The sequence below is a fragment of the Asterias rubens genome, chromosome 15 (assembly GCF_902459465.1).
Source record: "Asterias rubens chromosome 15, eAstRub1.3, whole genome shotgun sequence".
In the NCBI taxonomy this organism is placed as follows: Eukaryota; Metazoa; Echinodermata; class Asteroidea; order Forcipulatida; family Asteriidae; genus Asterias; species Asterias rubens.
Window position 1 is genome coordinate 12,414 of NC_047076.1, and position 24,177 is coordinate 36,590.

At 36.8% G+C, this 24,177-nt stretch overlaps 2 protein-coding genes across 3 annotated transcripts in view; one reads left to right on the forward strand and one right to left on the reverse strand.

Moving 5' to 3' along the window:
- Positions 1 to 10: 10 nt before the first annotated feature.
- LOC117299942 lies at positions 11 to 6,870 on the forward strand. 2 transcript variants are annotated; one of them, XM_033783557.1, is made up of 7 exons: positions 11 to 450; positions 918 to 1,065; positions 2,625 to 3,397; positions 3,613 to 3,715; positions 4,084 to 4,523; positions 4,628 to 4,831; positions 5,232 to 6,870. In XM_033783557.1, the coding sequence occupies exons 1-7, from the start codon at positions 409 to 411 to the stop codon at positions 5,271 to 5,273; spliced, it is 1,752 nt and encodes a 583-aa protein (XP_033639448.1). In that variant the 5' UTR covers positions 11 to 408; the 3' UTR covers positions 5,274 to 6,870. The 2 variants fall into 2 exon arrangements, with proteins under 2 accessions (XP_033639448.1, XP_033639447.1); XM_033783556.1 differs by lacking the exon at positions 5,232 to 6,870 and having other exon boundaries at positions 4,628 to 5,212.
- Positions 6,871 to 9,048: 2,178 nt separating this feature from the next.
- The window catches only part of LOC117299841 (unconventional myosin-X-like), a 55,895-nt gene continuing 40,766 nt past the window's right edge, over positions 9,049 to 24,177 (reverse strand). Inside the window, exons 33-48 of the mRNA XM_033783389.1 lie at positions 23,680 to 23,853; positions 22,393 to 22,581; positions 19,034 to 19,191; positions 18,476 to 18,605; positions 17,933 to 18,033; positions 17,266 to 17,459; positions 16,465 to 16,585; positions 14,971 to 15,057; positions 13,803 to 14,063; positions 13,308 to 13,420; positions 12,889 to 13,000; positions 12,638 to 12,689; positions 12,413 to 12,501; positions 10,343 to 10,539; positions 9,564 to 9,651; positions 9,049 to 9,241 (exon numbers count right to left, since the gene is read on the reverse strand). Of these exons, the coding sequence (XP_033639280.1) occupies positions 9,092 to 9,241; positions 9,564 to 9,651; positions 10,343 to 10,539; positions 12,413 to 12,501; positions 12,638 to 12,689; positions 12,889 to 13,000; positions 13,308 to 13,420; positions 13,803 to 14,063; positions 14,971 to 15,057; positions 16,465 to 16,585; positions 17,266 to 17,459; positions 17,933 to 18,033; positions 18,476 to 18,605; positions 19,034 to 19,191; positions 22,393 to 22,581; positions 23,680 to 23,853 (2,216 nt within the window). The 3' untranslated portion in view covers positions 9,049 to 9,091. The remainder of the gene's footprint in view (positions 9,242 to 9,563; positions 9,652 to 10,342; positions 10,540 to 12,412; positions 12,502 to 12,637; positions 12,690 to 12,888; positions 13,001 to 13,307; positions 13,421 to 13,802; positions 14,064 to 14,970; positions 15,058 to 16,464; positions 16,586 to 17,265; positions 17,460 to 17,932; positions 18,034 to 18,475; positions 18,606 to 19,033; positions 19,192 to 22,392; positions 22,582 to 23,679; positions 23,854 to 24,177) is intronic.

The window sequence follows — 24,177 nt, forward strand, 5'->3', positions numbered from 1 at the left end:
CTATAGCTTGACTATTTTTTTTTTTTTTACGATTGGGAAATGACGAGACTTAGAGTCAAGGAATTTCAAGATGGCCACATAAACAAACTGTTGGTTGCGGTTGTCGCTTGCGTCGTGTCTCCCCTCTTATCTACCGTGTCTCTCTCTGTTGCTAGCCGAGTGGCAGTTGTGTTTTAACTTCTGCTTCCCAGTATTTATAGTGTCTCTTTTCGTAAACAAGTGAACAGTCGTGCCCATATTCCATGATTACCGAGTTATGACCGGTTCTGTCATAATAAACAAAGACACGATTCCAGAAGAGTAAACTAGTGCAGCGGTATATTGCACATTGCATTGCAATTGCAGATCCAACCAACCAACCCACTACACAATTCCAACACCAGGCAATTGACAGATAATGTTGAACAAATGGCTTCAGCTTCAAAAAAGAACATCAAAGTGTCCGAAAAGGTCAGTAGGCCATATTTAAACTGAGTTAAAGTTTTGCCTTACTTTGTCAAAATAAGTTGTTGAGGTAATTTGCACTTTGTTTTTGTTGAGAATGAGGTTCAGAAAATTTTGCACTGTCGGATTAAAAAGTTTACGTTTTCCTACCTACAGCTAGCTAGGATAGGATACTCAAGGTTCGTTGGCTATAATTGGACAACTGCCGCCAAAAGTGCGAGTGGTTGTGATAGATGTTAGTGTTTAAAAATATTAAAGTTTGTTAACATGCTGCAAATTTTAAGGCCTTTTAAAAGTGACCCTTAATTAAATAAAGTTTTGGTTTAAGCATGTTAAGATAAGGGTCTTGAAAAATCTTCAATTATTATACAATTTAATGTGTATAGTATTTATGCTTACAGGTTTGTTGTTACATTTATTGTATTAAGTGCCTTGTTACTTATTTATTTGGGGGATTATGCTTTTCTCCAAAGGTCCAAGAGATTAAACGTATGCAGAGAAATTGGTTTGACCAAAGAGCTTCGTCAGGAGGTAGTGAGAAAACGTCTTCATCTGCTTCTAGACTGGCCCCTACAGGGAGAGGGAGCAGTAAAGGAGCAAAAGAAACAACAAATAAACCAGGTCAGGATTCATCTTTTAAAATACGAATATATTGAGCTTTCAAATTTAAGTTCTTTTCAGAGAATGGTCATTTATAAGAACAAAAAATGAACAAATCAAACACAATCAGTCTTTATTTATTTATTTATTTATTGACATCTAACAGCGGAAAGCCGCCACTTACAGGAATCGTTAAAAACTATGTAAAAATATAAATTTAAATATGAATATAAATATAACAATATATAATATTAAAAATTAAACAATATTGATAAAAACATTATTATAAGTAGACAAAAATAGTACACCAAAACCCACTGTGCTTCATTGACACAATAGTAGAACTGAAATGACTCAACCACCACACTATGTGTACTGCAATAGTAAAAAAGTATTTAATTTTAACAAATGCGAAAATATTTAACAATTATTTTGGCAACAATTAGCAGTTGAAGTTTTAATGAGATCATTGTTCTTAAAGTCACCTGGAAATAGATTTTTCTTTTCTTTCAAACATAGAAGTATATGCTTACGAACAATAAAACAATTTTTTTAGTATTTGTTTGTCACGATTTATATGTTTAAAAAATATATAAAGTAAAGTTGTTTGGGGGCTGACTCCGCCTACCCCTTTTGTGACGTCAATCGAGGCAGACTTTGCCTGCAATGCGTATAGTAAACACACATGCAAAGTACATGACGTCCAAGTCGTGAGTTGGTACTTTTCAGAAAGTGTTTTTCTGCATTCAGCAGCAATACACCTGGTCGGCATTGTCGGGAAATAAAATAAAAAAATTTAAAACGTACAAACTCACGACTTGGTCCGTACATGTACTTTGCAATTGTGTTTACTCTACGCATTACAGGCAAAGTCTGCCTCGATTGACGTCACGAACAGCGCCCTCTCGGGTCGGGGTCTACTCTTAAATTTGTAAATAACATAATAACTGTTTATTCACATTCCACTCATCAAAACACATATATTAGTGACAAAAGCTTTATTTTGAAAAAATACCACTTCCAGGTGACTTTAAAGGAACACGTTGCCTTGGATCGGACGAGTTGGTCTATTAAAAGTGTTTGAAACCGTTTGTTATGAAATGCATATGGTTAGAAAGATGTTTTAAAAGTAGAATATAATTATCGACACAAGTATCACCCAAAACTGTACGGTTTTCTTTTTACGTCGCGAACTATCACAGTCGGCCTTTTATGGGAGTCAAAATTTTGACTGCCATAAATGGCTAACCGTGTTATTGGACGAGGTAAAAAGAAAACCACGCAATTTCGAGGCATATTTGTGTAGATCATTGTATTCTACTTTTACAACATCTTTCGAACCATATGCATTTGATAACAAACGGTTACAAAACGCTTTTCAAAGACGAACCCGACCGATCCAAGGCAACGTGTTCCTTTAAATCATCTGTCAGTCATATGCAATGTGCAGCCTTGTTTTATCATGAAACTGGTATTTTTGCTTGTGTGGGGTTTCTCTTTAGTAGGCCCCTATCTTGGACACATAGGTTTGCATCAATAACTAAATAAACAACTTGTTTGCTCTGTTTTATCCAAAATAGACACTGTTTCATGGGTTGTTTCCGGAAACTCAAAGAAAAAGCCTGTAACAGTCAGGGCAAGATCTGCATCCCCAGCTCGTCCAACCAGCCATAAATCTGTTTTGCCCGCACAAACAAGCTCAAGAGGAAAGGGGGGATTCAACCCAAAAGTCAAAGATGGGCGACCTCAGTCATCAGGACAACCAACAGGTCATCTGACAACATCAAGAAGTGATACTGGAACAGTAAAGAAGAGTCCAAACCTAGGAGGTTCTGGTGAACGGTATCTAAATGGAACAGTCTCTCATGTTGCCTCAGAACCAAACTTGGACTTTGCTGTTGAGCCAAATGAGAACTGGAATACAGACTCAAATGTGAGAACTTATCATCCAGGTGCAACACAGGGAAAATCAGACCAATCAAATCATAGCCAACAGAAAGGCTACAACCATTCAGACTATGTTACCGATATAGCTGTCCAATCACATTCCACAAAGTTACTAGATGGCCAATCAGATATCAGAGTGCAAACTATAAACCAATCAAGTGAGAATGAAATTCCTGGTGTCGCTCAATCAAAAGGAAACAGTGCAGGATTAATGGAGCCGGATGCATTTGATAAGCTCGCTGACCAGATTGCAAGTAAAGTTAAGGCTGATTTAAAGCTTGAACGGAATCAAGTGATGCACTCAATTGGTTACTCAGGAATAAGCATCCTAGAAGATGATGGAAGTGAAGAGGGAAGAAGCAGTGTACAGTCCGGTCATAAATGCAGCAAGTGCAAGCAGTTTATGGTAATAATGTAAACTTCTTAATTTCTTAACTTGTGGAACAATTTTTATGGAAATTTTGAATCCATAGGGAACCAGATGAAGTTATTGTTTATTGTATGGAGGAGGTTATACTCTTCCATATATGTCTGGATCTAGTTTATTGCTCCATGGGTAAATGTAGGAGTCTTTTTATATTTGATTATGTTGATAATTAACCTTTTTGCTTTTGTTTCCAGGTTGCCCCAGATCACACTCCAATTATTCTTATACCTTGTGGTCATACACTATGTGAAGCTTGTGCAGAGGACAGAATTAAATGTCCAACATGTAGAACCAGAGGTAAACAAACTTAACATGTGTTCCTACTTTATCAATTGCAAGGCTTAGAGGGGTTACTACATTGCTTCAGTGCACAACAGTTTCTTAAAGAGGCCAAATCTTCCAAACACTTAACTTCCTTCATGAAACAAGAATAATATCATGCAGTTGTACATCATTTGTTTTGCTTTTATCTTGGTACAATAAGATCAACACAATATAACAGCTCAAAGTATAACTCATTTTACTTTAAATAATTGTAAACGTAAACATTAAGCAAAACTGTTCATGGAAAAATAATGCAAATGGATGACATTCATTCCTCCAATGTTCTAGGAGTTTGATGCATGCCATGTTGAAGATATTAAGATTGTCTTTTCTTATTTCAGTGACTTCAACAACAATTAATTCAACACTCCAGCAAGTTATTTCAGCAGGAGCAGTCAATAGTCAGTTAGCATCAATCAAATCCAAAGGAGAATTAACATCCCACCAATCATACACCCCCTTAAACAAATCAGATCTTCCAGTGGGTTCAGTGAGCCAAAACACAAATCGACTGTACCAATCAGAACATAGGGGTGTCCAAGTTCATTCTTCACATTTAAGAAATGAAGTGGACTATGAATCAAGGACTGGAGGTTTTGTTGATCATCGAGAGACAGAAGTAGAGAATACTGGTAGGAGGAAAATAAGCCCAGAGGAGCAAGCCCAGAAGTATTTGACAGAATATCAGAATCTGTTAATTCGCTGTGAAGCCATGGAAGGTGAAGAAGAAGAGATTCTAGCAGCAATGGAAAGAAAAAATAGAGAAATAGCAAAACAAAAGGTATAGTGGCTTATTTTCCTTCAACAAAATTCAAATGACCATACTTATTATATGTATTGACAAGTATGAATGTTGTGGATTTGTTCCCTTTTATATTTGTATAGAAACAAGTTTGGAACATCTCAAACGAACAAGACAGACTTCGAGAAGAGTCAAGGAAGATAGAAGAGCGAATCAATGCTCTTGACTTGCACCGAAGGGAGTATGAGCAGCAGTGTAAGGATCTTGAAGAGGATAAGACGGAGCAGTCAGAGCGACTGACTTTGGTCAGAGACATGCTGAGAGGACTTGAACGGACCAAAGAAAAGGTACATAATTTGGTACATTTGAGACTAGAGCAGCCCAGAATATTTTTCAGAATAATTGCAACTCTTTTATTATTATTTGAAGACCAAACCCCAGATTCAAACAGCCCAACTTATTTAAGCCAATCACAGTTTGAGATCACTTAAGAAGGTTTTTGTCTTTAGGTTGTTTCCAAATTGATTGCTTGGCAGTTGCTATGACCAGAGCGTATCAAAGCTGCTCTTGAATGTTATCAATCGAGCTGTGGCACTGGCCAAAATTGCTTGATTTGGACACAGCATTTCATCAGATTGAAATTGCTTTCAAATTGCAGGAAACATTCACAGCTTTGTTTAAATTTATATAGAGAGAATGTTACAAACATTTGTTTCACTAAATTAATATTGTGTTATTTCATTACAGATTAAACTCCACGGAAGGAATTATAATATTTCCTTCAATTAACAAAGAAAGACTTCTAGAAAAAAGCTACAGTGCCTGTGAGGACATCTAGGCTACCTTGAAGTTTGAGTGCAGCAAACAAGGTTTTTAATTCCATAATTATTTCCTCAAACCTACCACCGACACAATTACTCTGAAACAAACAGTTGCCATATGTAGTTGATGCTACTCGGGCCAAACTCGGCTCGAGTCGTTGTGACCACAGGTTTGTCCAACAATAGAAATTCGTCTGTGCCATCCAGGCAGATCCTGGGCAGCTTGAACAGCTTAATCGTGTTGTAGGCCGACTGCGTTGAGGTCGTCTATAAGCTGTAATATGTACTGTAGGTGCAGTGGAGGCTTCCACCCTGTCGAAAGGGTTCAGATGGCTGGTTTTGTGGATTTAAGAAGGTAGCAAGAGGCACCTCAGGTCTCCAAAGAGCATGGCGGTCAAACTAAGACGACTTCTCAGCAGGGTTGTTGTGGCAGGTGTTATGCATGTGCGAGAGTACAAGTCTTTGTTGGACAGTCGTACTGGAAAGTGCACATTGAGGCTGTAATGCATGAGAGCCAGTGAGAGGTGTCGAGATTCTTGGCCATGGTGTCAGTGATCGCTAGAGCTTCACAGTTGTACAAAAGCACTGTCTCGACTGTGGACTTGAAGAGCTGATTTTTGGCTTTATCGCTAGCTACTCCATCCCACACAGGTTTGAGTTTTCGAGCGGCGACCCATGCCAGCTGCCGTCGTCGCTGAATGGCACTTTGGCTATCTGCAACGTTGCATCCCAGGTAGCAGAAGTCGTCACAGGATGCAAGAGGGACGCTGGCTGTTGTACAGATGGTAGTGTGTGGAATGTCTCCAATTTTGCCATAAGACAGTAGGAATACAATGAACACTAAACAAAAGTTGCTCTTGTCAAAATTCTTTAAAATGGACAGATACACATTAAGACAAAAAAAAAACGTAACCTTAAGAAGAAATTTTGTATAAAATGTTTGTATTTATTTGTAGCAAATCGGAATTTATTTGTACATACTTATAGAGTACATTTGTTATGGTATATTGCATCAGAAAGTTAACACATACGAAGTAAAAGTTACAACAGAAAAATATTAAACTCTATTTTTGTTTGCATTTAGCCCTTTGTGAAGCTTCAAAGTACCTGAGTTTAAATGTATGTCAATTACTCGGAAAGCTTTGGTAGAGGGAAAAAAATGCACTAATAGCTATTTCTGCAAATTGATTACATCTCCAACGCACGTTAACTGCAATTCATTTAGATTAAGCTTAGTTCCATGTACATGCAAAATCTGCTATAACCTCAGCAGGAAATATTGAATAAAAGACAAAACTTTCATCAGTAAATCCTTTGATGAGCCAGTAACCAATTCATATACGGTACATACTGTGGTATTTCAGTTCATTACCTGTTTCTGATAATGACCGAAATGTTCTATGCAAAATAAAACATTATGCAATAAAACATTATCTCTGCTAAATCATCATATTGTTATTAACTATCTGTGGATGTTTAAACTATGGTTAAATTAAAGGCAGCGGACACTATTGGTAATTACTCAAAATAATTATTAGCATAAAACCTTTCTTGGTGACGAGTCAAGGGGAGAGGTTGATGGTATAAAACATCGTGAGAAACTTGAGGTCTCAAAATCAACCATCTAAACGCACACAACTTCGTACACAAGGGTGTTTACTTCTTTCATTATTATCTCACAACTTTGATGACCAGTTGAGCTCAAATTTTCACAGGTTTGTTATTTTAAGCGTTTGTTGAGATACACCAACTGTGAAGACTAGTCTTTGACATATACCAATAGTGTCCACTGCCTTTGAAGTTGGTTTTCCTTTACATAATTCGTCATTCTATATTATGGTTGCATTAAAGTTACTTTTTCATTACACAGTAAGTCATTCTGTACCTAAGCTTGTCCGTAGCTCGGTTATTTCAAGAGTCTGATTACAACGTATCTTTTTAAAGTTGAAACTTTTGCTTTAAATTACAATGCAACATAGTCTATAGGGGAAAAATACAGACACATGCCACATGAATATAAAAATATCCTTTTACTTTTCTTTAAACTTAAAGGGAAACAAAATGAAAATAACGACATGTGTACCTTTGTGTTCTGCTATATTAAACATTGTCTAAATCACAATAGACAGTTAGTATCAAACATAATTATTTACATCTTATCAAACTTGTGAGAAAACTTCAGAGTTTACAATTTGTGCCAAAACAAGTCAACACAATATTTTCAGACAGTTGGTAAGTCCTTCATTTTGTCATTTGTTATTAGTAGTGGTGCTAGACTAAACTCAACAGAACAGCTGAGATATTAAAGTATTTTAAGATTTATTAGTTGTATGTTTTGCAACTGTGTTTCATACTCTGACCTAGTATGGGTTCCAAGACCATGGCGTCTGCGCACACACACACAACCAATGTTCAGATCTATGTTCACAGCTAACTATTCATGAATAATCATAGAGGGCGCTGTGACTCAAATTACAAAGCGCTCTCTATGTTAATTAATACAAGTGTACAGTGTGGAGTGTACTTAGATCAGAACGTTGATTGTGTGTGCACAAATGCCATGGTCTTTAGACCAAGACTCTGATCCAACTTAGATGGTACAAATAATGGATGTCTTACCAAACTAGCTTTAAGCATCCATGGTTTGACATTTATACTGCATCACTATTTATAGCAACAAAAGGAAAGTATTTCAAGGCATGGTATAAGGAATATTCACAAATACCAGAGAAAAAAAAATTGAATTATTTATTAACTCTGAAGAAATGAAAAGTATTTGATGTGTTTGAGAATAAGAAAAAGAAATTGCAGGTTTCATAAAATTGTAGATCCAAAGCAAATAAACAAGCGTGTCGATTTGTTTGTACAGTGCTATCGTATAAGGATGAAGAACAATAAATTGTCTTCAATTCTTCACAACTGTTTTTACGTAATATAGACGGCTGAAGAATCCACAAGATAAATTTTCACACATATGAAGAGATTATGGGCAGATTCCTTCCAAATAATTGTCAACTGTTTACTAAAACTACCTTGAAGGGAAGGTACACGTTTGGTAATTACTCAAAACAACTGACTTGGTAACGAGCATTGGAGAGCTGTTGATAGTATAAAACATTGTGTGAAAACGGCTCCCTCTGAAGTAGCATAGTTTTTGAGAAAGAGGTAATTTATCACTAAAATAATAAATACTTCTAGCCAGAAGTCTTTTATTCCTATCAGAAAGCACACACATTCGTCCAACAAGGGTGTTTTTTCTCTCATAATTTTCTCACAACTCCGATGACCAATTTAGCTCAAATTTTCACAGGCTTGTTATTTTATGCTTATGTTGGAATACACAAGTAAGAAGACTGGTCTTTGACAATTACCAAACGTGTACCTTCACATTAAGCTTTCTTCTTCTTTTCAGCCATGTTTTGGGGTCACACATTTGTGTGGGAGAAAAATAAACAAACATACATTAATTTGAGATAAATATAAAATACTCTCTGGACATGTAATTCATCAAATGAAACAGAGAGCAAAAAAGTGTATTTGTTTATATATATTTATACTTGTAAAATAAATATGTTTTAATACAATAATTCTGACAATGGCTTTGTGTAGTGACATCCTCTTTCTGTTGGTAGAATGTGTTTGGTTGTATTCATTCAGGCAGGGGTAAATATCTACACATTCTTATTCTTACACTTGAAGCCTGAACAGGAAAATATATTACATCAAGTAGATTTCCACTTATCTTTTATCAAAACCTGTATATATTACTTACCACTGTGACTTTCATCAAAAATATTTATCAAATGGGGAAGGATTGTTGAGGGCTACAGGTTGTTTTTGTTCTGGAATATTTCCATTTGAAACGCTGTAGATACTTTGCCTTTTCCGGACTATCTCATTAATGTAGGCCTTCATCAACTTGGCAATCTCAAAGACCTACAAAGACATCAGAAAGTGACAACCTTGGTTAAACTCTACTCATAGATTTGAAAAACTTGCGTTACAAACTTGTCTTCATAATAACAAAGACACAATAGTACGGGAAAAAACAAACATTTGACAACCGTATCCACTTGATGTGGAACTGAGTGCTAAGAATGACTAGAGTCTGATTGTACAGAATGGATAGAGTCAACCCCAAGAACAACCAACCCCCCCCCCCCAAAAAAAAACAAGCATCAACAACAACAAAACACCCCCCCCCCCCCCAACACACAACACAACACCAAATCCTGCACTTTCTGGTATAATGACTTACTTGGTTTGTTTCAAAGGACAATTCATGTCGTCTTCCTTCTACAACTATCTTGTACTCGTTTGGTATCGGTGCTCCAAATGATAGTATCCTAGGAGTCAAACACAAATTAAATTACTTATATGTTTATAAAAAACAAACCTTTTTTCTTTTCATTTTTAAATTTCCTAATTTAGAAACAGTTAAATTAAATGTTCCACAATCCTTCCAACATTTTTGAGTAACAAACGTTCACAGGCCTAGTGGACTACACAAGGGTTTTTACTTGTCCGCCCCTATTTTCAAATGTTATCTAAAAGCTGGTGATCAACGAGGTGTAAATAAGCTGCTACAGTAGAGTGACATGGTGCTTTCAATATCCTCAATTAAAGGGAAGGTACACGTTTGGTAATTGTCAAAGACCAGTCTTCTCACTTGGTGTATCCCATCATAAGCATAAAATAACAAGCCTGTGAAAATTTGGGCTCAATCGGTCATCGAAGTTGCAAGAAAATGATGACAGAAAAACTACCCTTGTTGGACGAATTTGTGTGCTTTCATATAGGAATAAAATACTTCTAGCTAGAAGTCTTTTATTATTTTAGTGAGAAATTACCTCTTTCTCAAAAACTACGTTACTTCAGAGGGAGTAGTTTCCCACAACGTTTTATACTACCGACAGCTCTCCAATGCTTGTTACCAAGTCAGTTTTTAAGTTAATATTTGTTTTGAGTAACTACCAAACGTGTGCCTTCCCTTTACACTTTGCTACAATAACCAATGGTAATTTGATCAGCCCTCACCTCTCATACGTAATCTCTTCAATTGGATTAGGTTCCCCCTGTTTATGTACAGCAACCATACTAGCACCAACAGCAAGCCACAGGTTGGCAGGAAATCTACCATCAGTGCTCTCTACCTCAAATAAACGTGCACCATAAGACTTCCATTGCTGGATGATGTTCATGTAGGCTTCTTGAGCACTGTCTGCAGAAATACCCTAGGGAAGTAATAACAATTATAGTTGGCAATTATATCATGGTTTCAGGCTGGACAGTAAATAGTATTAGCTCCCTGAAGAATTGCAAATTGACAAACAAGTTCCTGAGATGCAGCAGAGATGCTTATAGTTCAGTTTCTTAATTTATTAAAATTGGTTCACACACAATTGCACCTGCTTAGCCTTTTGAATAGTGCCATTTGTTCAGAGCCTAGACGAAGTTAATGTCCAGATACACTAGGGATGACAGAACGTTGGCTTAGTATTCTTTTAAAGACACTAGACACTATTGGTAATTGTTAAAGACCAGTCTACTCAACAGTCTTAAAGCCATTGGACCCTTTCGGTTCAGAAAAAAATAATAAAAGTTCACAGATTTACAAATAACTTACAGGGTTTATAGAAGGCAATGGTGAAAGACTTCTCTTGAAATATTGTTCCATGAAATGCTTTACTTTTTGAGAAAACAGCAAAACAATATAAATTCTCGTTAACGAGAATTACGGATTTATTTTAAACACATGTCATGACACGGCGAAACGCGCGGAAACAAGGGTGGGTTTTCCCGTTGTTTACTCCCGACTCCGATGACCGATTGAGCCTAAATTTTCACAGGTTTGTTATTTGATATAGAAGTTGTGGTACACAAAGTGTGGGCCTTGGACAACACTGTTTACCGAAAGGGTCCAATGGCTTTAAAGACACTGTACACTATTGGTAATTGTCAAAGACCAGTCTTCTCACTTGGTGTTAAAGACACTGGACACTATTGGTAATTGTCAAAGACCAGTCTTCTCACTTGGTGTTAAAGACACTGGACACTATTGGTAATTGTCAAAGACCAGTCTTCTCACTTGGTGTTAAAGACACTGGACACTATTGGTAATTATTGTCAAAGACCAGTCTTCTCACTTGGTGTTAAAGACACTGTACACTATTGGTAATTGTCAAAGACACTGTACACTATTGGTAATTGTCAAAGACACTGGACACTATTGGTAATTGTCAAAGACCAGTCTTCTCACTTGGTGTTAAAGACACTGGACACTATTGGTAATTGTCAAAGACCAGTCTTCTCACTTGGTGTTAAAGACACTGTACACTATTGGTAATTGTCAAAGACCAGTCTTCTCACTTGGTGTTAAAGACACTGTACACTATTGGTAATTGTCAAAGACCAGTCTTCTCACTTGGTGTTAAAGACACTGTACACTATTGGTAATTGTCAAAGACCAGTCTTCTCAACAGTCTTAAAGACACTGTACACTATTGGTAATTGTCAAAGACCAGTCTTCTCAACAGTCTTAAAGACACTGGACACTATTGGTAATTGTCAAAGACCAGTCTTCTCACTTGGTGTTAAAGACACTGTACACTAATGGTAATTGTCAAAGACCAGTCTTCTCACTTGGTGTAAAAGACACTGTACACTATTGGAAATTGTCAAAGACCAGTCTTCTCACTTGGTGTATCTTAAAGACACTGGACACGTTTGGTAATTGTCAAAGACCAGTCTTCTCACTTGGTGTTTCTCAACATATGTATAAAATAACAAAGCTGTGAAAATCTGAACTCAATTGGTCGTCGAAGCTTCGAGATAATAATGGAAGAAAGAACACCCTTGTCACACAAAGTTGTGTGCTTTCAGATGCTTGATTTCACGACCTCAAAATCTATTTCTGAGGTCTCGAAATCAAATTCGTGGAAAATTACTTCTTTCTCGAAAACTACGTTCAATACAGGGAGTTGTTTCTCACAATGTTTTATACTATCAACAGTTATCCATTGCTTGTTATTAAGTAAGTTTTTACGCTAACAAGGATTTTGAGTAATTACCAATAGTGTCCACTGCCTTTAAATAATAGTAATATACCTTCAGTGTTTTCCACTTGTCAACAATCCTTGTTGTCGTAGCTGAGATCTCATCAGCAAACACTGAATCCAAAATGGAGTCATCAGAAGCTGGAAAAAGAGAATGAAAGTCATAAATACCATTTCAAGGCTCCTAACTAAGACAAGGGTTAATTAATATAAACAAAATACTTTTCAGTCCATTCAGCCAAGTAACTATTGTGAACATACACAATATAAAACTTACCAGACTTCTGTAACTTCTTAAGTGTCTTGTCACCTAATCCTTTCAGAGTACCCTATAAAATGAAAAATAAGGAGGTTGTAGTCTTTGGTCAAACAGTTTTACATTTGCTCATAAATTTGCAGTATATAAAGCTTAACAAACAAGTCTGGTGAATGATGACATATGCCTAAAAAAACAGACCATTCAAATCCTCCACCCTCTCCTGTTCGTTTTTACATTATATCATACTCCCATAAAATACTTGAACTTACTGATATGAAGTTATCTTTTCGTTGCTTCATCGGAAATCCAGCGAAGTCATTGTCGTCTTTCTTAGGTTGGGATTTAAGTCTATCCACAGGGTACACTTCACTCAATTCACGTCTAAAACAACAGATAATACACCAATATTCTTATATGTAACTGTAATAAAATGTTCACATAGTTACAGTGTTTGTCTACAATGTTCAAGTTGGTACCCTTTCTCCCTTAATAGCCTATTTTTTATAGATATGGTGGACACTATAGGAGTCCAATATTTAGTTTGGGTAAATACAAACAAATTTGCCCGAACCCAAAAGTGTCATAATTTTGTGCCCACCTTAATTTCAAAAGTGGGTTATTAATCTTTAATGTAATGCTTTAGAGCAAATGATAGATTATAGTTAGCTAACTGCAACAAATGACTTACATCCAATCATTCTGGACATAGTCACCACGAACAAACTGTGTACGGAGGGCAGCCAGTTGGATCAATTTCTCAGCTGAAGTGGGAAAGAAACCACGTATGACATCCTCACAGGCCTACAGGAAACATAATAATGTATATTCAAAGCTAATATCAAAAAAAAGGAAATGCATTAAAGTTATTTACAACTGAACTTGTAATTAGTCAGTTAGTATCCATAACAATTACATCAAGCTCTTCAACAATATAGCACCAAATATGCTAACTATTTCAAAGTTAATAATTGTGGGGGAAAAAATTATCTGTAAATTAAAATTCTCTTTAAGATGCTTTCTATAAACCTCAACTACTCACTCACCTCTTCATACAAGAAACTATACTCAATGCTCCCCCTTCTCCACCTTCTTAGTATCCAAGTAAATAATTGTGAAAGCAATAGTGTATCAGTAATTTCACATTCTCTTTAAGAAGACGCTTTCTATAAGTCTACTCACTCACCTCTTCATACAAGAAACTATACTCAATGCTCCCCTTCTCCACATTCTTAGTATCCAAGTAACAGAAGAGTTTGAAGAAGAGTTGCCAAGGTTTCCCACGATCACTCAGCCCTCTAGCTTTGTATCGTTCAAACTTAGCGATGATATCTGCAATGACTGTCCGGTCCTCAATGGCTTTCTCTACATGGCCACTACGTTCATACAGAGCAAACCGATTGTGACATTTATCTAGACCCATCCCCTTCACTAGAGTGTGTACCACCTAGGATAGAAACATATTACAGTTGAGACATAACGAAGATATTTAAAATACTGTGCCTTTTATTCCTGTCAGGCTTTCTCTACATGGCCACTTCATTCATACAGAGCAAACCGATTGTGACATTTATCTAGACCCATCCCCTTCACTAGAGTGTGTACCACCTAGGATAGAAACATATTACAGTTGAGACATAACGAAGATATTTAAAATACTGTGCCTTTTATTCCTGTCAGGCTTTCCCTAAATGGCCACTTCATTCATACAGAGTAAACCGATTGTGACATTTATCTAGACCCATGATTTACAGCAGGTATATATATTGCATTAATAGCGGAATCAATGTGTGGTGAAAAGGTTGTCAACTAGTGGTTTAATCCCAACGAGGCCTGGTTCTTAAATAATTTTAACGAGACAAAGTCGAGGTAAATTATCAAGAACCAGGCCTCAGCGGGTTTAAAACACTGGTTGAAACCAATTCAACACACTTTGAATTCCCATTCATAAATGCCCTTTTGGTCAAAAACATCAGAACTTTTTGGTCAAAAAGTAAAATAAATGCAAAAATTAGAATTGTTCAATGATTTCTTTCTACACAACACCCCTCCAGCTATGAAATGGTAAAGCCCTCTACCGCCCTCGGGTAAACAACTCCTTATAAGGGAATGCTGTGCGCGTCGCGCGTATCGCGTGATGTGGCACAACTGTTTCAGCCGTTGCTCTCGACCAATAGGAATGAAGAAACTGTCTTATCAGAATAGGTGCAAGCTCTTGTGTCACGCCCATGTTTCAACACTTTTTACTGGTCATAAACAAGGGTTTATACACACCCATGTGATGCGCTCTCCACCAATAGGAATAGCGAAACTGTCCGAGGTATTTATGACTAAATAATCCAATGCTTACTAACCTGTCCTGCAGTTGTTGCTGAGTTGATATTAATTTGACACGATCCATCTCCATGACAGAACACTGTCGCACTCATCTCTCTGCGACCCTACACAAAATATAATATTTCATAGATAGTTCAAAATGCATTCCCCTTCAAAATCTGTGTTATTCAAAGTTAAATTCTGAATTAGGATTAGATATAATGAACCGGCTGTCATTGGTCAAAGTCAAAACAAATGACAAGTCTAGTTCCAGAATAATAATCATTATGGAAACTTTTGAAGCGGCGCTCATGGCGCTGCTGTGCAAAAAAACAAAAACAACAACAAGCAATGAAAGTAGCATCACATAATTAGAAAATAGAATTACAAAATGCTTCTTTATGCGGGTGAGTTTTTAAACTGTTTTTGAATATGTCAAGTGAGTTTGAAAGTTTTAGTTTCAGGTAGGGTGTTCCAAAGCCCCGATGTCAAGCTCTGATAACCCCTCTCCCCATCGATGATTTGCTGATTTCTCCTGAAAGAGTTTGTGATGTGAAGACCGTAAGCCAAGATGTTCTGGGGTATAGAACACATGACTACTTTTATACAAATATTGACTGCTTCGAGTGCTATGGTTAAAACTATGACTCCCGAGGTGATCCCCGGAGCGTTCTATTTTCCCGAGGCGAAGCCGAGGGAAAATAGAACGCTCCGGGGATCACCAAGGGAGTCATAGTTTTTAACCATTGCCCGAGTAAAAGCAGTCAATATTTGTTTTATAACACCCAAAACATTTCTAAATACTGTACTATTATTATTAAGTTACAGACCTGAATGCTACAATCCACGGACGACGCGAATACAGATTGCAAACACTTTTACTTACTGTGTTGCATGTAGTGTCGTGCAATCCGAAATGGTTACAGACTATTAATTTATCATCCTCGTACACGCAACGGACGTCTGGGTACTGCACGCCGTGTGCTAGTCTGTCGGACTAGCGCACGGCGCCGTGTGCTAGTCTTCGGACTAGCGCATGGCAAACCGACGCACTATCACACGGCCGTCGTCTAGCGAAACTAAGACATGTCATGTGACGCGCTCTAAACCAATGAGCAGGCAGAATACTTGCAAGGGGTGTTATAAAACAAACTATCAACAGCTACTTCATGGCTTCTGAGAAGGAGCTGTGTGATGTGAAGACTGTAAGCCAAGATGTTCTGGGGTATAGAACACATGACTACTACATGTATCACAAACTACCAATAGCTACTTCATGGCTTCTGAGAAGGAGCTGTGTGATGTGAAGACCGTAAGCCAAGATGTTCTGGGGTATAGAACACATGACTATTATCACAAACTATCAACAGCTACTTAATGGCTTCTGAGAAGGAGCTGTGTGTTGTGAAGACAGTATGCCACAACGTCTTGGGGTATAGAACACATAAATACTATAACAAACTATCAGCTACTACGACTTCCGAGTTGGATATCCAAAATAGCTGCTTTAGGGATAAATACCAACAACTCACCAAAATAGCTATGACCTCTGCTCTAGATGGGGCAAAATCCCTGGATCTTGTTCTCTTCAGTGCATCGATGGCAAACTCAGCATAGCGAGCAGTCTGAGTCTCTGGAAACAACTCCATTTGCCTGATGGTAAAAACAATACAAATGGTACAGCTTACTTAGAGGTAAATGTAAATGTGTTTCATGGCTGAGCGATGTTTCTGATCAGCAGAATGTGGGATCGTGTCCTTTAACTTTAAATCAACTTTCACCCTAACCCTTGCTATGATGCATTCAACTTGGGTTTATAGCATCCTAGAATGATGAACATGCTGTACAAGAAAAAGATGATCCATGACAGTAATAACAAACATTCAGAAATAAATAATATCCATTGAACACAACCCCCTAGTACCCATATGCAGTTTTGCTGTGAATTGTTCCTTCTGTACTTTTTACAAGTTTTGCCCGGTTTGATTTGTATCAATTTAAGCATTTTGTTTAGCTTTTAATAATGTATAGTGTCCTTCTTTTTATGTACAGTGCCTTTCAGCTATTTATTGGATATATGGCCTTTATTATTATTATTATTCATACCTCTTCATATGGAAGCGTGTATATCTGAGTATATTCCTGCTTGGTAAGAAGCTACAGCAGAGACAAGCCAAAATCTGCCAGTTACGTAGATTATTATTATTATTATTCATACCTCTTCATATGGAAGCGTGTATATCTGAGTATATTCATGCTTGGTAAGAAGCTACAGCAGAGACAAGCCAAAATCTGCCAGTTACGTAGATTATTATTATTATTATTATTCATACCTCTTCATATGGAAGCGTGTATATCTGAGTATATTCCTGCTTGGTAAGAAGCTACAGCAGAGACAAGCCAAAATCTGCCAGTTACGTAGATTATTCAGACTATCAGGGTCTGGTACCCCGGTTGTTTGCTTGATAATCTGACAGTAAACCTCATCCCTCAGGGGCTTCAGATCATGACATGTTTGCAAAATACCCTGCAAGGAACAATAACCAGTTGAGAAGATAAGTATCCATATGGAAGATGTCTTTGTGTAAAAGAAGGGGAAGTCTGTTTGGGCGTAAAATATCTACCAAGCCTCTGTAGAGAATGAACATCAGTCCGTTTCAACAATGAAAGGCTTTTAGGAAACTGGAGATTCTGAAGTATAGACAAGACATGATATTCAAGAACTTGATTTCGAGATCTGGAAACCTCTGTAGAGAATGTACATCAGTCCATCTGAACAATGAAAGGCTTTTAAGAAACTGGAAATTCTGTATAATAGACACTTCATTCAAGAACTTGATTTTGAGATCTGGATTGAGAGAGTCACACATATGGGTAAATAGAAATCAAACAAGGAGATTATTCGGCAGGGGCTGGTAAGCATATTTATCTTGTACTAAGCTAGTTTTTGTGCTTATCAGCTCTATGAAATTGGGCCCAGGTCTTACTGCGTCATCTCACCTGTATAACTGGCATAGGGTCAGGTAGGTTTTCTGATCCAAGTAGAGAGTTAAATATCTTCACAGCTTCATCATTCAATGTGGTGTAACCCTTCTCTTGACCTGATACAAAACAAAACCAACTTTTAATAATTGAGACTCCTAACAATTTATATCCATAAATCATACGTCGTGTCGTGGCTTAGCTGTTAAGACCCTGGGCTCAAGCTCTGGTGTTTCTGATCAGCAGAGTGTGGGTTCAAATCCTGGTCGTGACACCTGTGTCCTTAAGCACGACACTTAACCATGATGCTTCATTCTTCAGATAGGACGTAGCACCTTGTTAACCATTACATTTCGCAAATCAAACATAGTCCCACATACCATGCAAGAAAAAAAACAATTTTTAAAGCACCTTGAGTGACACTGAGTGGCGGATATGAGCGCTGTATAAGAAGCAACTATTATTATCATTATAACATTAGGGGCAAATCTGTCATGTTTAGTAACTACACAAATATAAGAGCTCATGACTCAATGAGTGATTTGGTAAATGGTGACTTACTGGAACTGACAATCAATCCATACGGCAGAGGCAGTAAGGGTGACTTCAAGACATGAGGAGTATTTCTTAAGATGGGATTCAATTTAAAGATTCTCTCAATGCTGGTCAGATCTCCATTCATAGCAGATTCCTGTCAATATGAGAATTATTAATAACAACAATAATAACTAGTTCTTAAACATGATTTGGTGGTTGAACAAAGCCAAATTTACTAGAGTGCGAGTCCAACCAATGACCTCCAGATTCCAACTGAGGTATCTAGCCCCAACTTGGCGGTCTCCCCATTTTGACAGTTTCCCTTGTGGTTTATATTAGTTCTTATACAGTGCATTGGACAATAATGTCTCAATATGCTTTACATTGAATGGGCCATCAATGGGAGTTCTAATTCATACTAGCCAATGGTATCCAATGGGCTAAATATTGTACAATGTAGTTTGTATCTTTAGTCCCTTCTGAAACCACTATGGGCTAGTTATTGTATTCTGTAGTTTTTTTTTTGACTGAATTGACTCGATTGACTAGTCCCAACCAAACATTGAACGATAAGATAGTTACCTTTATTTCTCTTATTAGAATCTGGAAGGGTGTTTCCAACAGAGGTTTGCTATCAATCACATCTTGAATGGCATATGTCCATTGCCAAGCATCATCATAAGACACAGTATAAAGGTTGAATGAACAGTTACGTCCATGTACAACAAACTTCCAGTAACCTACATATCAAGATAAGATCAATAGAGTAAGATACACATTGATTATTAAACAGGACTTTATGAAACGACATGAAAACTGACATCTTGGGATTCACTATTATCACTGTCTGAATATCATACAAGGAAAAACATGGCATTGATGTCAATAATAACAAGAAAGGATATCATTCATTGAATACATGCATTGCATTTTATACACATGGTTTAAGAAAATAACCATCAAGTAGAAACTATCATTGCAAACATACAGATGCATGCATTGCCACAAACTGTCTATCAACCAACATAGTTATCCAAAGATTTTCATTTAACATAAATAACAAAACCACAATAGAGAGTAGCTTTGCAAATATGAACAAAATGAAACATAAATAGAAGAGAAGAAACCAAGAAATGAATCAAGAATTCCTGATATATTGATATTTCCATTACAGCAATGGCATCGTTGAACACTATAGATGATTAACCAACTACCACTTCATCTATACTCTGATGCATATAACTTGGCCTGACAATCGTTGAACACTATACATGATTAACCAACAACCACTTCATCTACACTCTGATGCAGTTTATTGAAATAACTTGGCCTGACAATCGTTGAACACTATACATGATTAACCAACAACCACTTCATCTACACTCTGATGCAGTTTATTGAAATAACTTGGCCTGACAATCGTTGAACACTATACATGATTAACCAACAACCACTTCATCTACACTCTGATGCATATAACTTGGCCTGACAATGGTTGAACACTATACATGATTAACCAACAACCACTTCATCTACACTCTGATGCAGTTTATTGAAATAACTTGGCCTGACAATCGTTGAACACTATACATGATTAACCAACTACCACTTCATCTATACTCTGATGCAGTTTATTGAAATAACTTGGCCTGACAATCGTTGAACACTATACATGATTAACCAACAACCACTTCATCTACACTGTGATGCAGTTTATTGAAATAACTTGGCCTGACAATCGTTGAACACTATAGATGATTAACCAACTACCACTTCATCTACACTGTGATGCAGTTTATTGAAATAACTTGGCCCGACAATCGTTGAACACTATACATGATTTACCAACTACCACTTCATCTACACTCTGATGCAGTTTATTGAAATAACTTGGCCTGACAATCGTTGAACACTATACATGATTAACCAACTACCACTTCATCTACACTCTGATGCAGTTTATTGAAATAACTTGGCCTGACAACCGTTGAACACTATACATGATTAACCAACAACCACTTCATCTACACTGTGATGCAGTTTATTGAAATAACTTGGCCTGACAACCGTTGAACACTATACATGATTTACCAACTACCACTTCATCTACACTCTGATGCAGTTTATTGAAATAACTTGGCCTGACAACCGTTGAACACTATAGATGATTAACCAACTACCACTTCATCTACACTGTGATGCAGTTTATTGAAATAACTTGGCCTGACAACCGTTGAACACTATACATGACTAACCAACTACCACTTCATCTATACTCTGATGCAGTTTATTGAAATAACTTGGCCTGACAATCGTTGAACACTATACATGATTTACCAACTACCACTTCATCTACACTGTGATGCAGTTTGTTGAAATAACTTGGCCTGACAACCGTTGAACACTATACATGATTAACCAACTACCACTTCATCTACACTCTGATGCAGTTTATTTAAAAAATAACATGGCCTGACAATCGTTGAACACTATACATGATTAACCAACAACCACTTCATCTACACTCTGATGCATATAACTTGGCCTGACAATGTGAGGATAAAGAGAAACCCACAGCATATAAACTAAGTAAAATTATGTCCCTGTATTTTATAATGTATCAGATTAGGACAACTTCATAATAACTTCCCTAAATATTTTTTTTTTAAAGGAACCTTTCATAGTGAATGAACACATTTTTGAAACTATATGATTTTTTTTATAGCAGACCATGCTCTGTAGGAAGGACTGTTGATGGCTAAATATTTCCTGGCTCCCGCTTTTTAATGCCACCCGTTAATTACTACAAGTACTTATAATTAAGTCAACATTGGAAAAAAGGGTGGAACAACTCGATGATTGCTTGAAGATTAACATTTAGAATAAGATTGAAAAGTAGAATGTCATGGAGTGGAATCCAATAATTGTGGGCAAAGAGAAAACAACCTACTATTAAGGAAACTTAAATCAAGACAATTTAAATGAGTTTTGCAAGAGATACAAACACATTGTGTTAGAAGAAGCAATGTGTCACAAAGGAAATTGTTGCAAGTAAGAAGAACAGAGGTGAATTTCATGCAACAAAAATACAAACTGTGTGTTATAAGCATACAACTAAGACATTCCTGCTTAGAGGTAAAAGGTCCAATAGTACTTAGATTGACACAACTTTTAAGCTGCTTAGGAGCGACAATACTATAATGAAAATACTGTTTTAAGTAGGGATCCTCAGGATTTTACCAAGTGACAAATAACAAAACAATTAAATAATTTGGGAGGCTGACCATCCTTGATTCACAGCTCCTAAGCTGAATTGTAAAGGATGTGGCTTTGTGCTCGAGCTGCCAGTTTAGCAAGGGGCTCCTTTGGCAGTCAGCCACACTAACCTACATATAACCACTGACCACAGCCAGAGATCAAAAGTGTTGGAATTATTCCAGAGGGAAAACTCACTGGAGGACTGTGGGAACAACCTTAGAGGCATGGGAGGTAGAGAACCAACATACAGCTTTACTCACATAATGGCCTAAGCCATGAATCAAACTTGGGACACAGTGGTGAAAGGTGAGAGCTTTAAGCACTAGCCAACCATGCCATCCTAACATATGGTGGTGGAAGGCAGGCACTTTATGCACAAGAACACACAAAAACACACATTAAAAAAAAAACAAGAAGAAAAATAAATAAAGCAACTAACCCCTCAACAAAGTGTGGCAATACCACCTTTAATGTTGAGATGCAGAAGAGGTACAAAGGATTCACAAAAGCTAATGAAGCACATCAACAAAATAAGTGCGCAAAGTTAATTGAGTTAGCTAAGCAACTTCAAACATGAGAAGACTAGTGGGAGGGGTTTCACATGCAAATCAACCAACAGGCTATGCTTGCATAATTAATGAATTAACATATAGAGGCGGAGCTTCCAGGCAAAGCATACATACCCTCACGATCTAGCCTACTTAGTCTCTTACTAGATCTCATAAGAGTGGAAACAAGGCTATTGGATCGTCTACGCATTGAGTTGGACTGGGCAGGGCTAGAAGGGGGCGTGGCCTTGATACCATTTGTCTGGTTGGGCGTGGTGGTGTCTATAGGCAAGACACCATTTGATAAGATGTTACCGAGACTACCTGTGCAAGAGGCATTGGTTTGGGGAAGGCAATGGATGCAAAAAATTGGCTTGGTTAGAAACAAGATTAGACATATCTGACAATATTAATAAGCAATCAATAAAACACAAAATACAAATAAAAAAGGATGTATATACCATTGATAAGTTGTTTTGAGTGTTTGGTTTTTGTCGATTTGCATTTGGTTTTGTCACGTTCTTTTTTCTTTCTGACACACACAGCAGCTATTTCATGTGACTAGTAAAAGTAAGAGATTTGCTTCTATTCTAAGCAAAAGAGAGAAAAAAACAAATTGTGCTAAATCTTGAAAACAACTATGAAACTACAAAAAAAGGTGGTTAACTTTTAAATGTTTTTGTAAGCTAAAGAATCCAGACATTTTATGACATACACATCCTTTGAATAGATCAATTATTATTGCATTTATCTGTGCATTAAAGTACAATCAAGAAATAAAGAGATTACATTATTGCAAACATGTTTAACATATTAAAGACAAACTCAAACAAACTAATTGTGCAAATTACAGGGATCATGCAGAATAAACTGTCAATAAAAGGAATTTGGTTTGGGAGTTAAGAGAAATCGTAAATTTGTTTCAGAATGAAAATGCTCAATTGCTATGTAAACGTTGCTGTACTTAAAGAACTAAAAATAAAAACACTTAAAATAAATGAAAAAATTAAAGCATTAATTAGAAAATTCAGTTGACATCCATCGTTGAAGGTATTGGCATTACTACATCTATTCACAGTTTGTATAAAAGTATCTTAAATACTGTCATTCCTCTTCAAAAACAATTACCATATCAAAATAATATCAAACCAAAAACACCCCCAATTAAAATAAAAGAGCTACCCATTTACAATGACTACCAACCACTCAGAGTGCACATATTATCACATACAACGTACATGGCATCATCACACATGGACATTTGAATATTCAACACTAAAACCTCATGCATATTCATGTCTCTAATTAAAACACTATGACAATGCCACTCATGCCGACAAAGTAATATTTTCTGTGCCATTTTTAAAAAAAATTGTGTACATGCGTGCAAATCAAGAACACGCAACTGTTGATCAGTCTTACCCCTGCGTTTTTTCTTTTTATTTCGGATGAGAGTCGCCACTATGTTATTACTAGATTTGAAACTGATATTGTTGAGGCTTTGTGTAGAGCCATTGGGTGTGGTGGGTTGGTGGGTGGGACTGTTTTTAGTTTTTGTTTTATGGCTCGGTGAGTTGGGATTGGATGCTGGGCAGGCTTTATAACGAGGAAAAAAGATAAACAAATGAAAGATAACTCAGTCAATAATAAGAACAAAATGATTGAGAAAATAAAATGCAGAAACACCGTATTGAAAAAAAATTCTTCTGAAAACATACTTTGTGTGATTGGTAGTGTTTATTATGAGCGCAGCATTTTGTGATTCTATAAAATATCTTAAATAATTACTTCTGTAACGGCCATGATTATTGATTCTAACCCTTCACCCCAAACTAAACACCAGTCCATCTTTCCTTTCATGCACATTAGACTAATGAAACATGACACAACAATGTGCTTGAAATTAACAAGCATGTGTGA

Excerpts from the sequence above, each read along its gene's own strand:
- LOC117299942 (XM_033783556.1), top strand. The coding sequence starts at position 409 with ATGGCTTCAGCTTCAAAAAAGAACATCAAAGTGTCCGAAAAG. Across the intron at positions 1,066-2,624 it reads AGAAACAACAAATAAACCAG|ACACTGTTTCATGGGTTGTT; the intron begins GTCAGGATTCAT and ends TATCCAAAATAG. Across the intron at positions 4,524-4,627 it reads GAGAAATAGCAAAACAAAAG|AAACAAGTTTGGAACATCTC; the intron begins GTATAGTGGCTT and ends ATATTTGTATAG.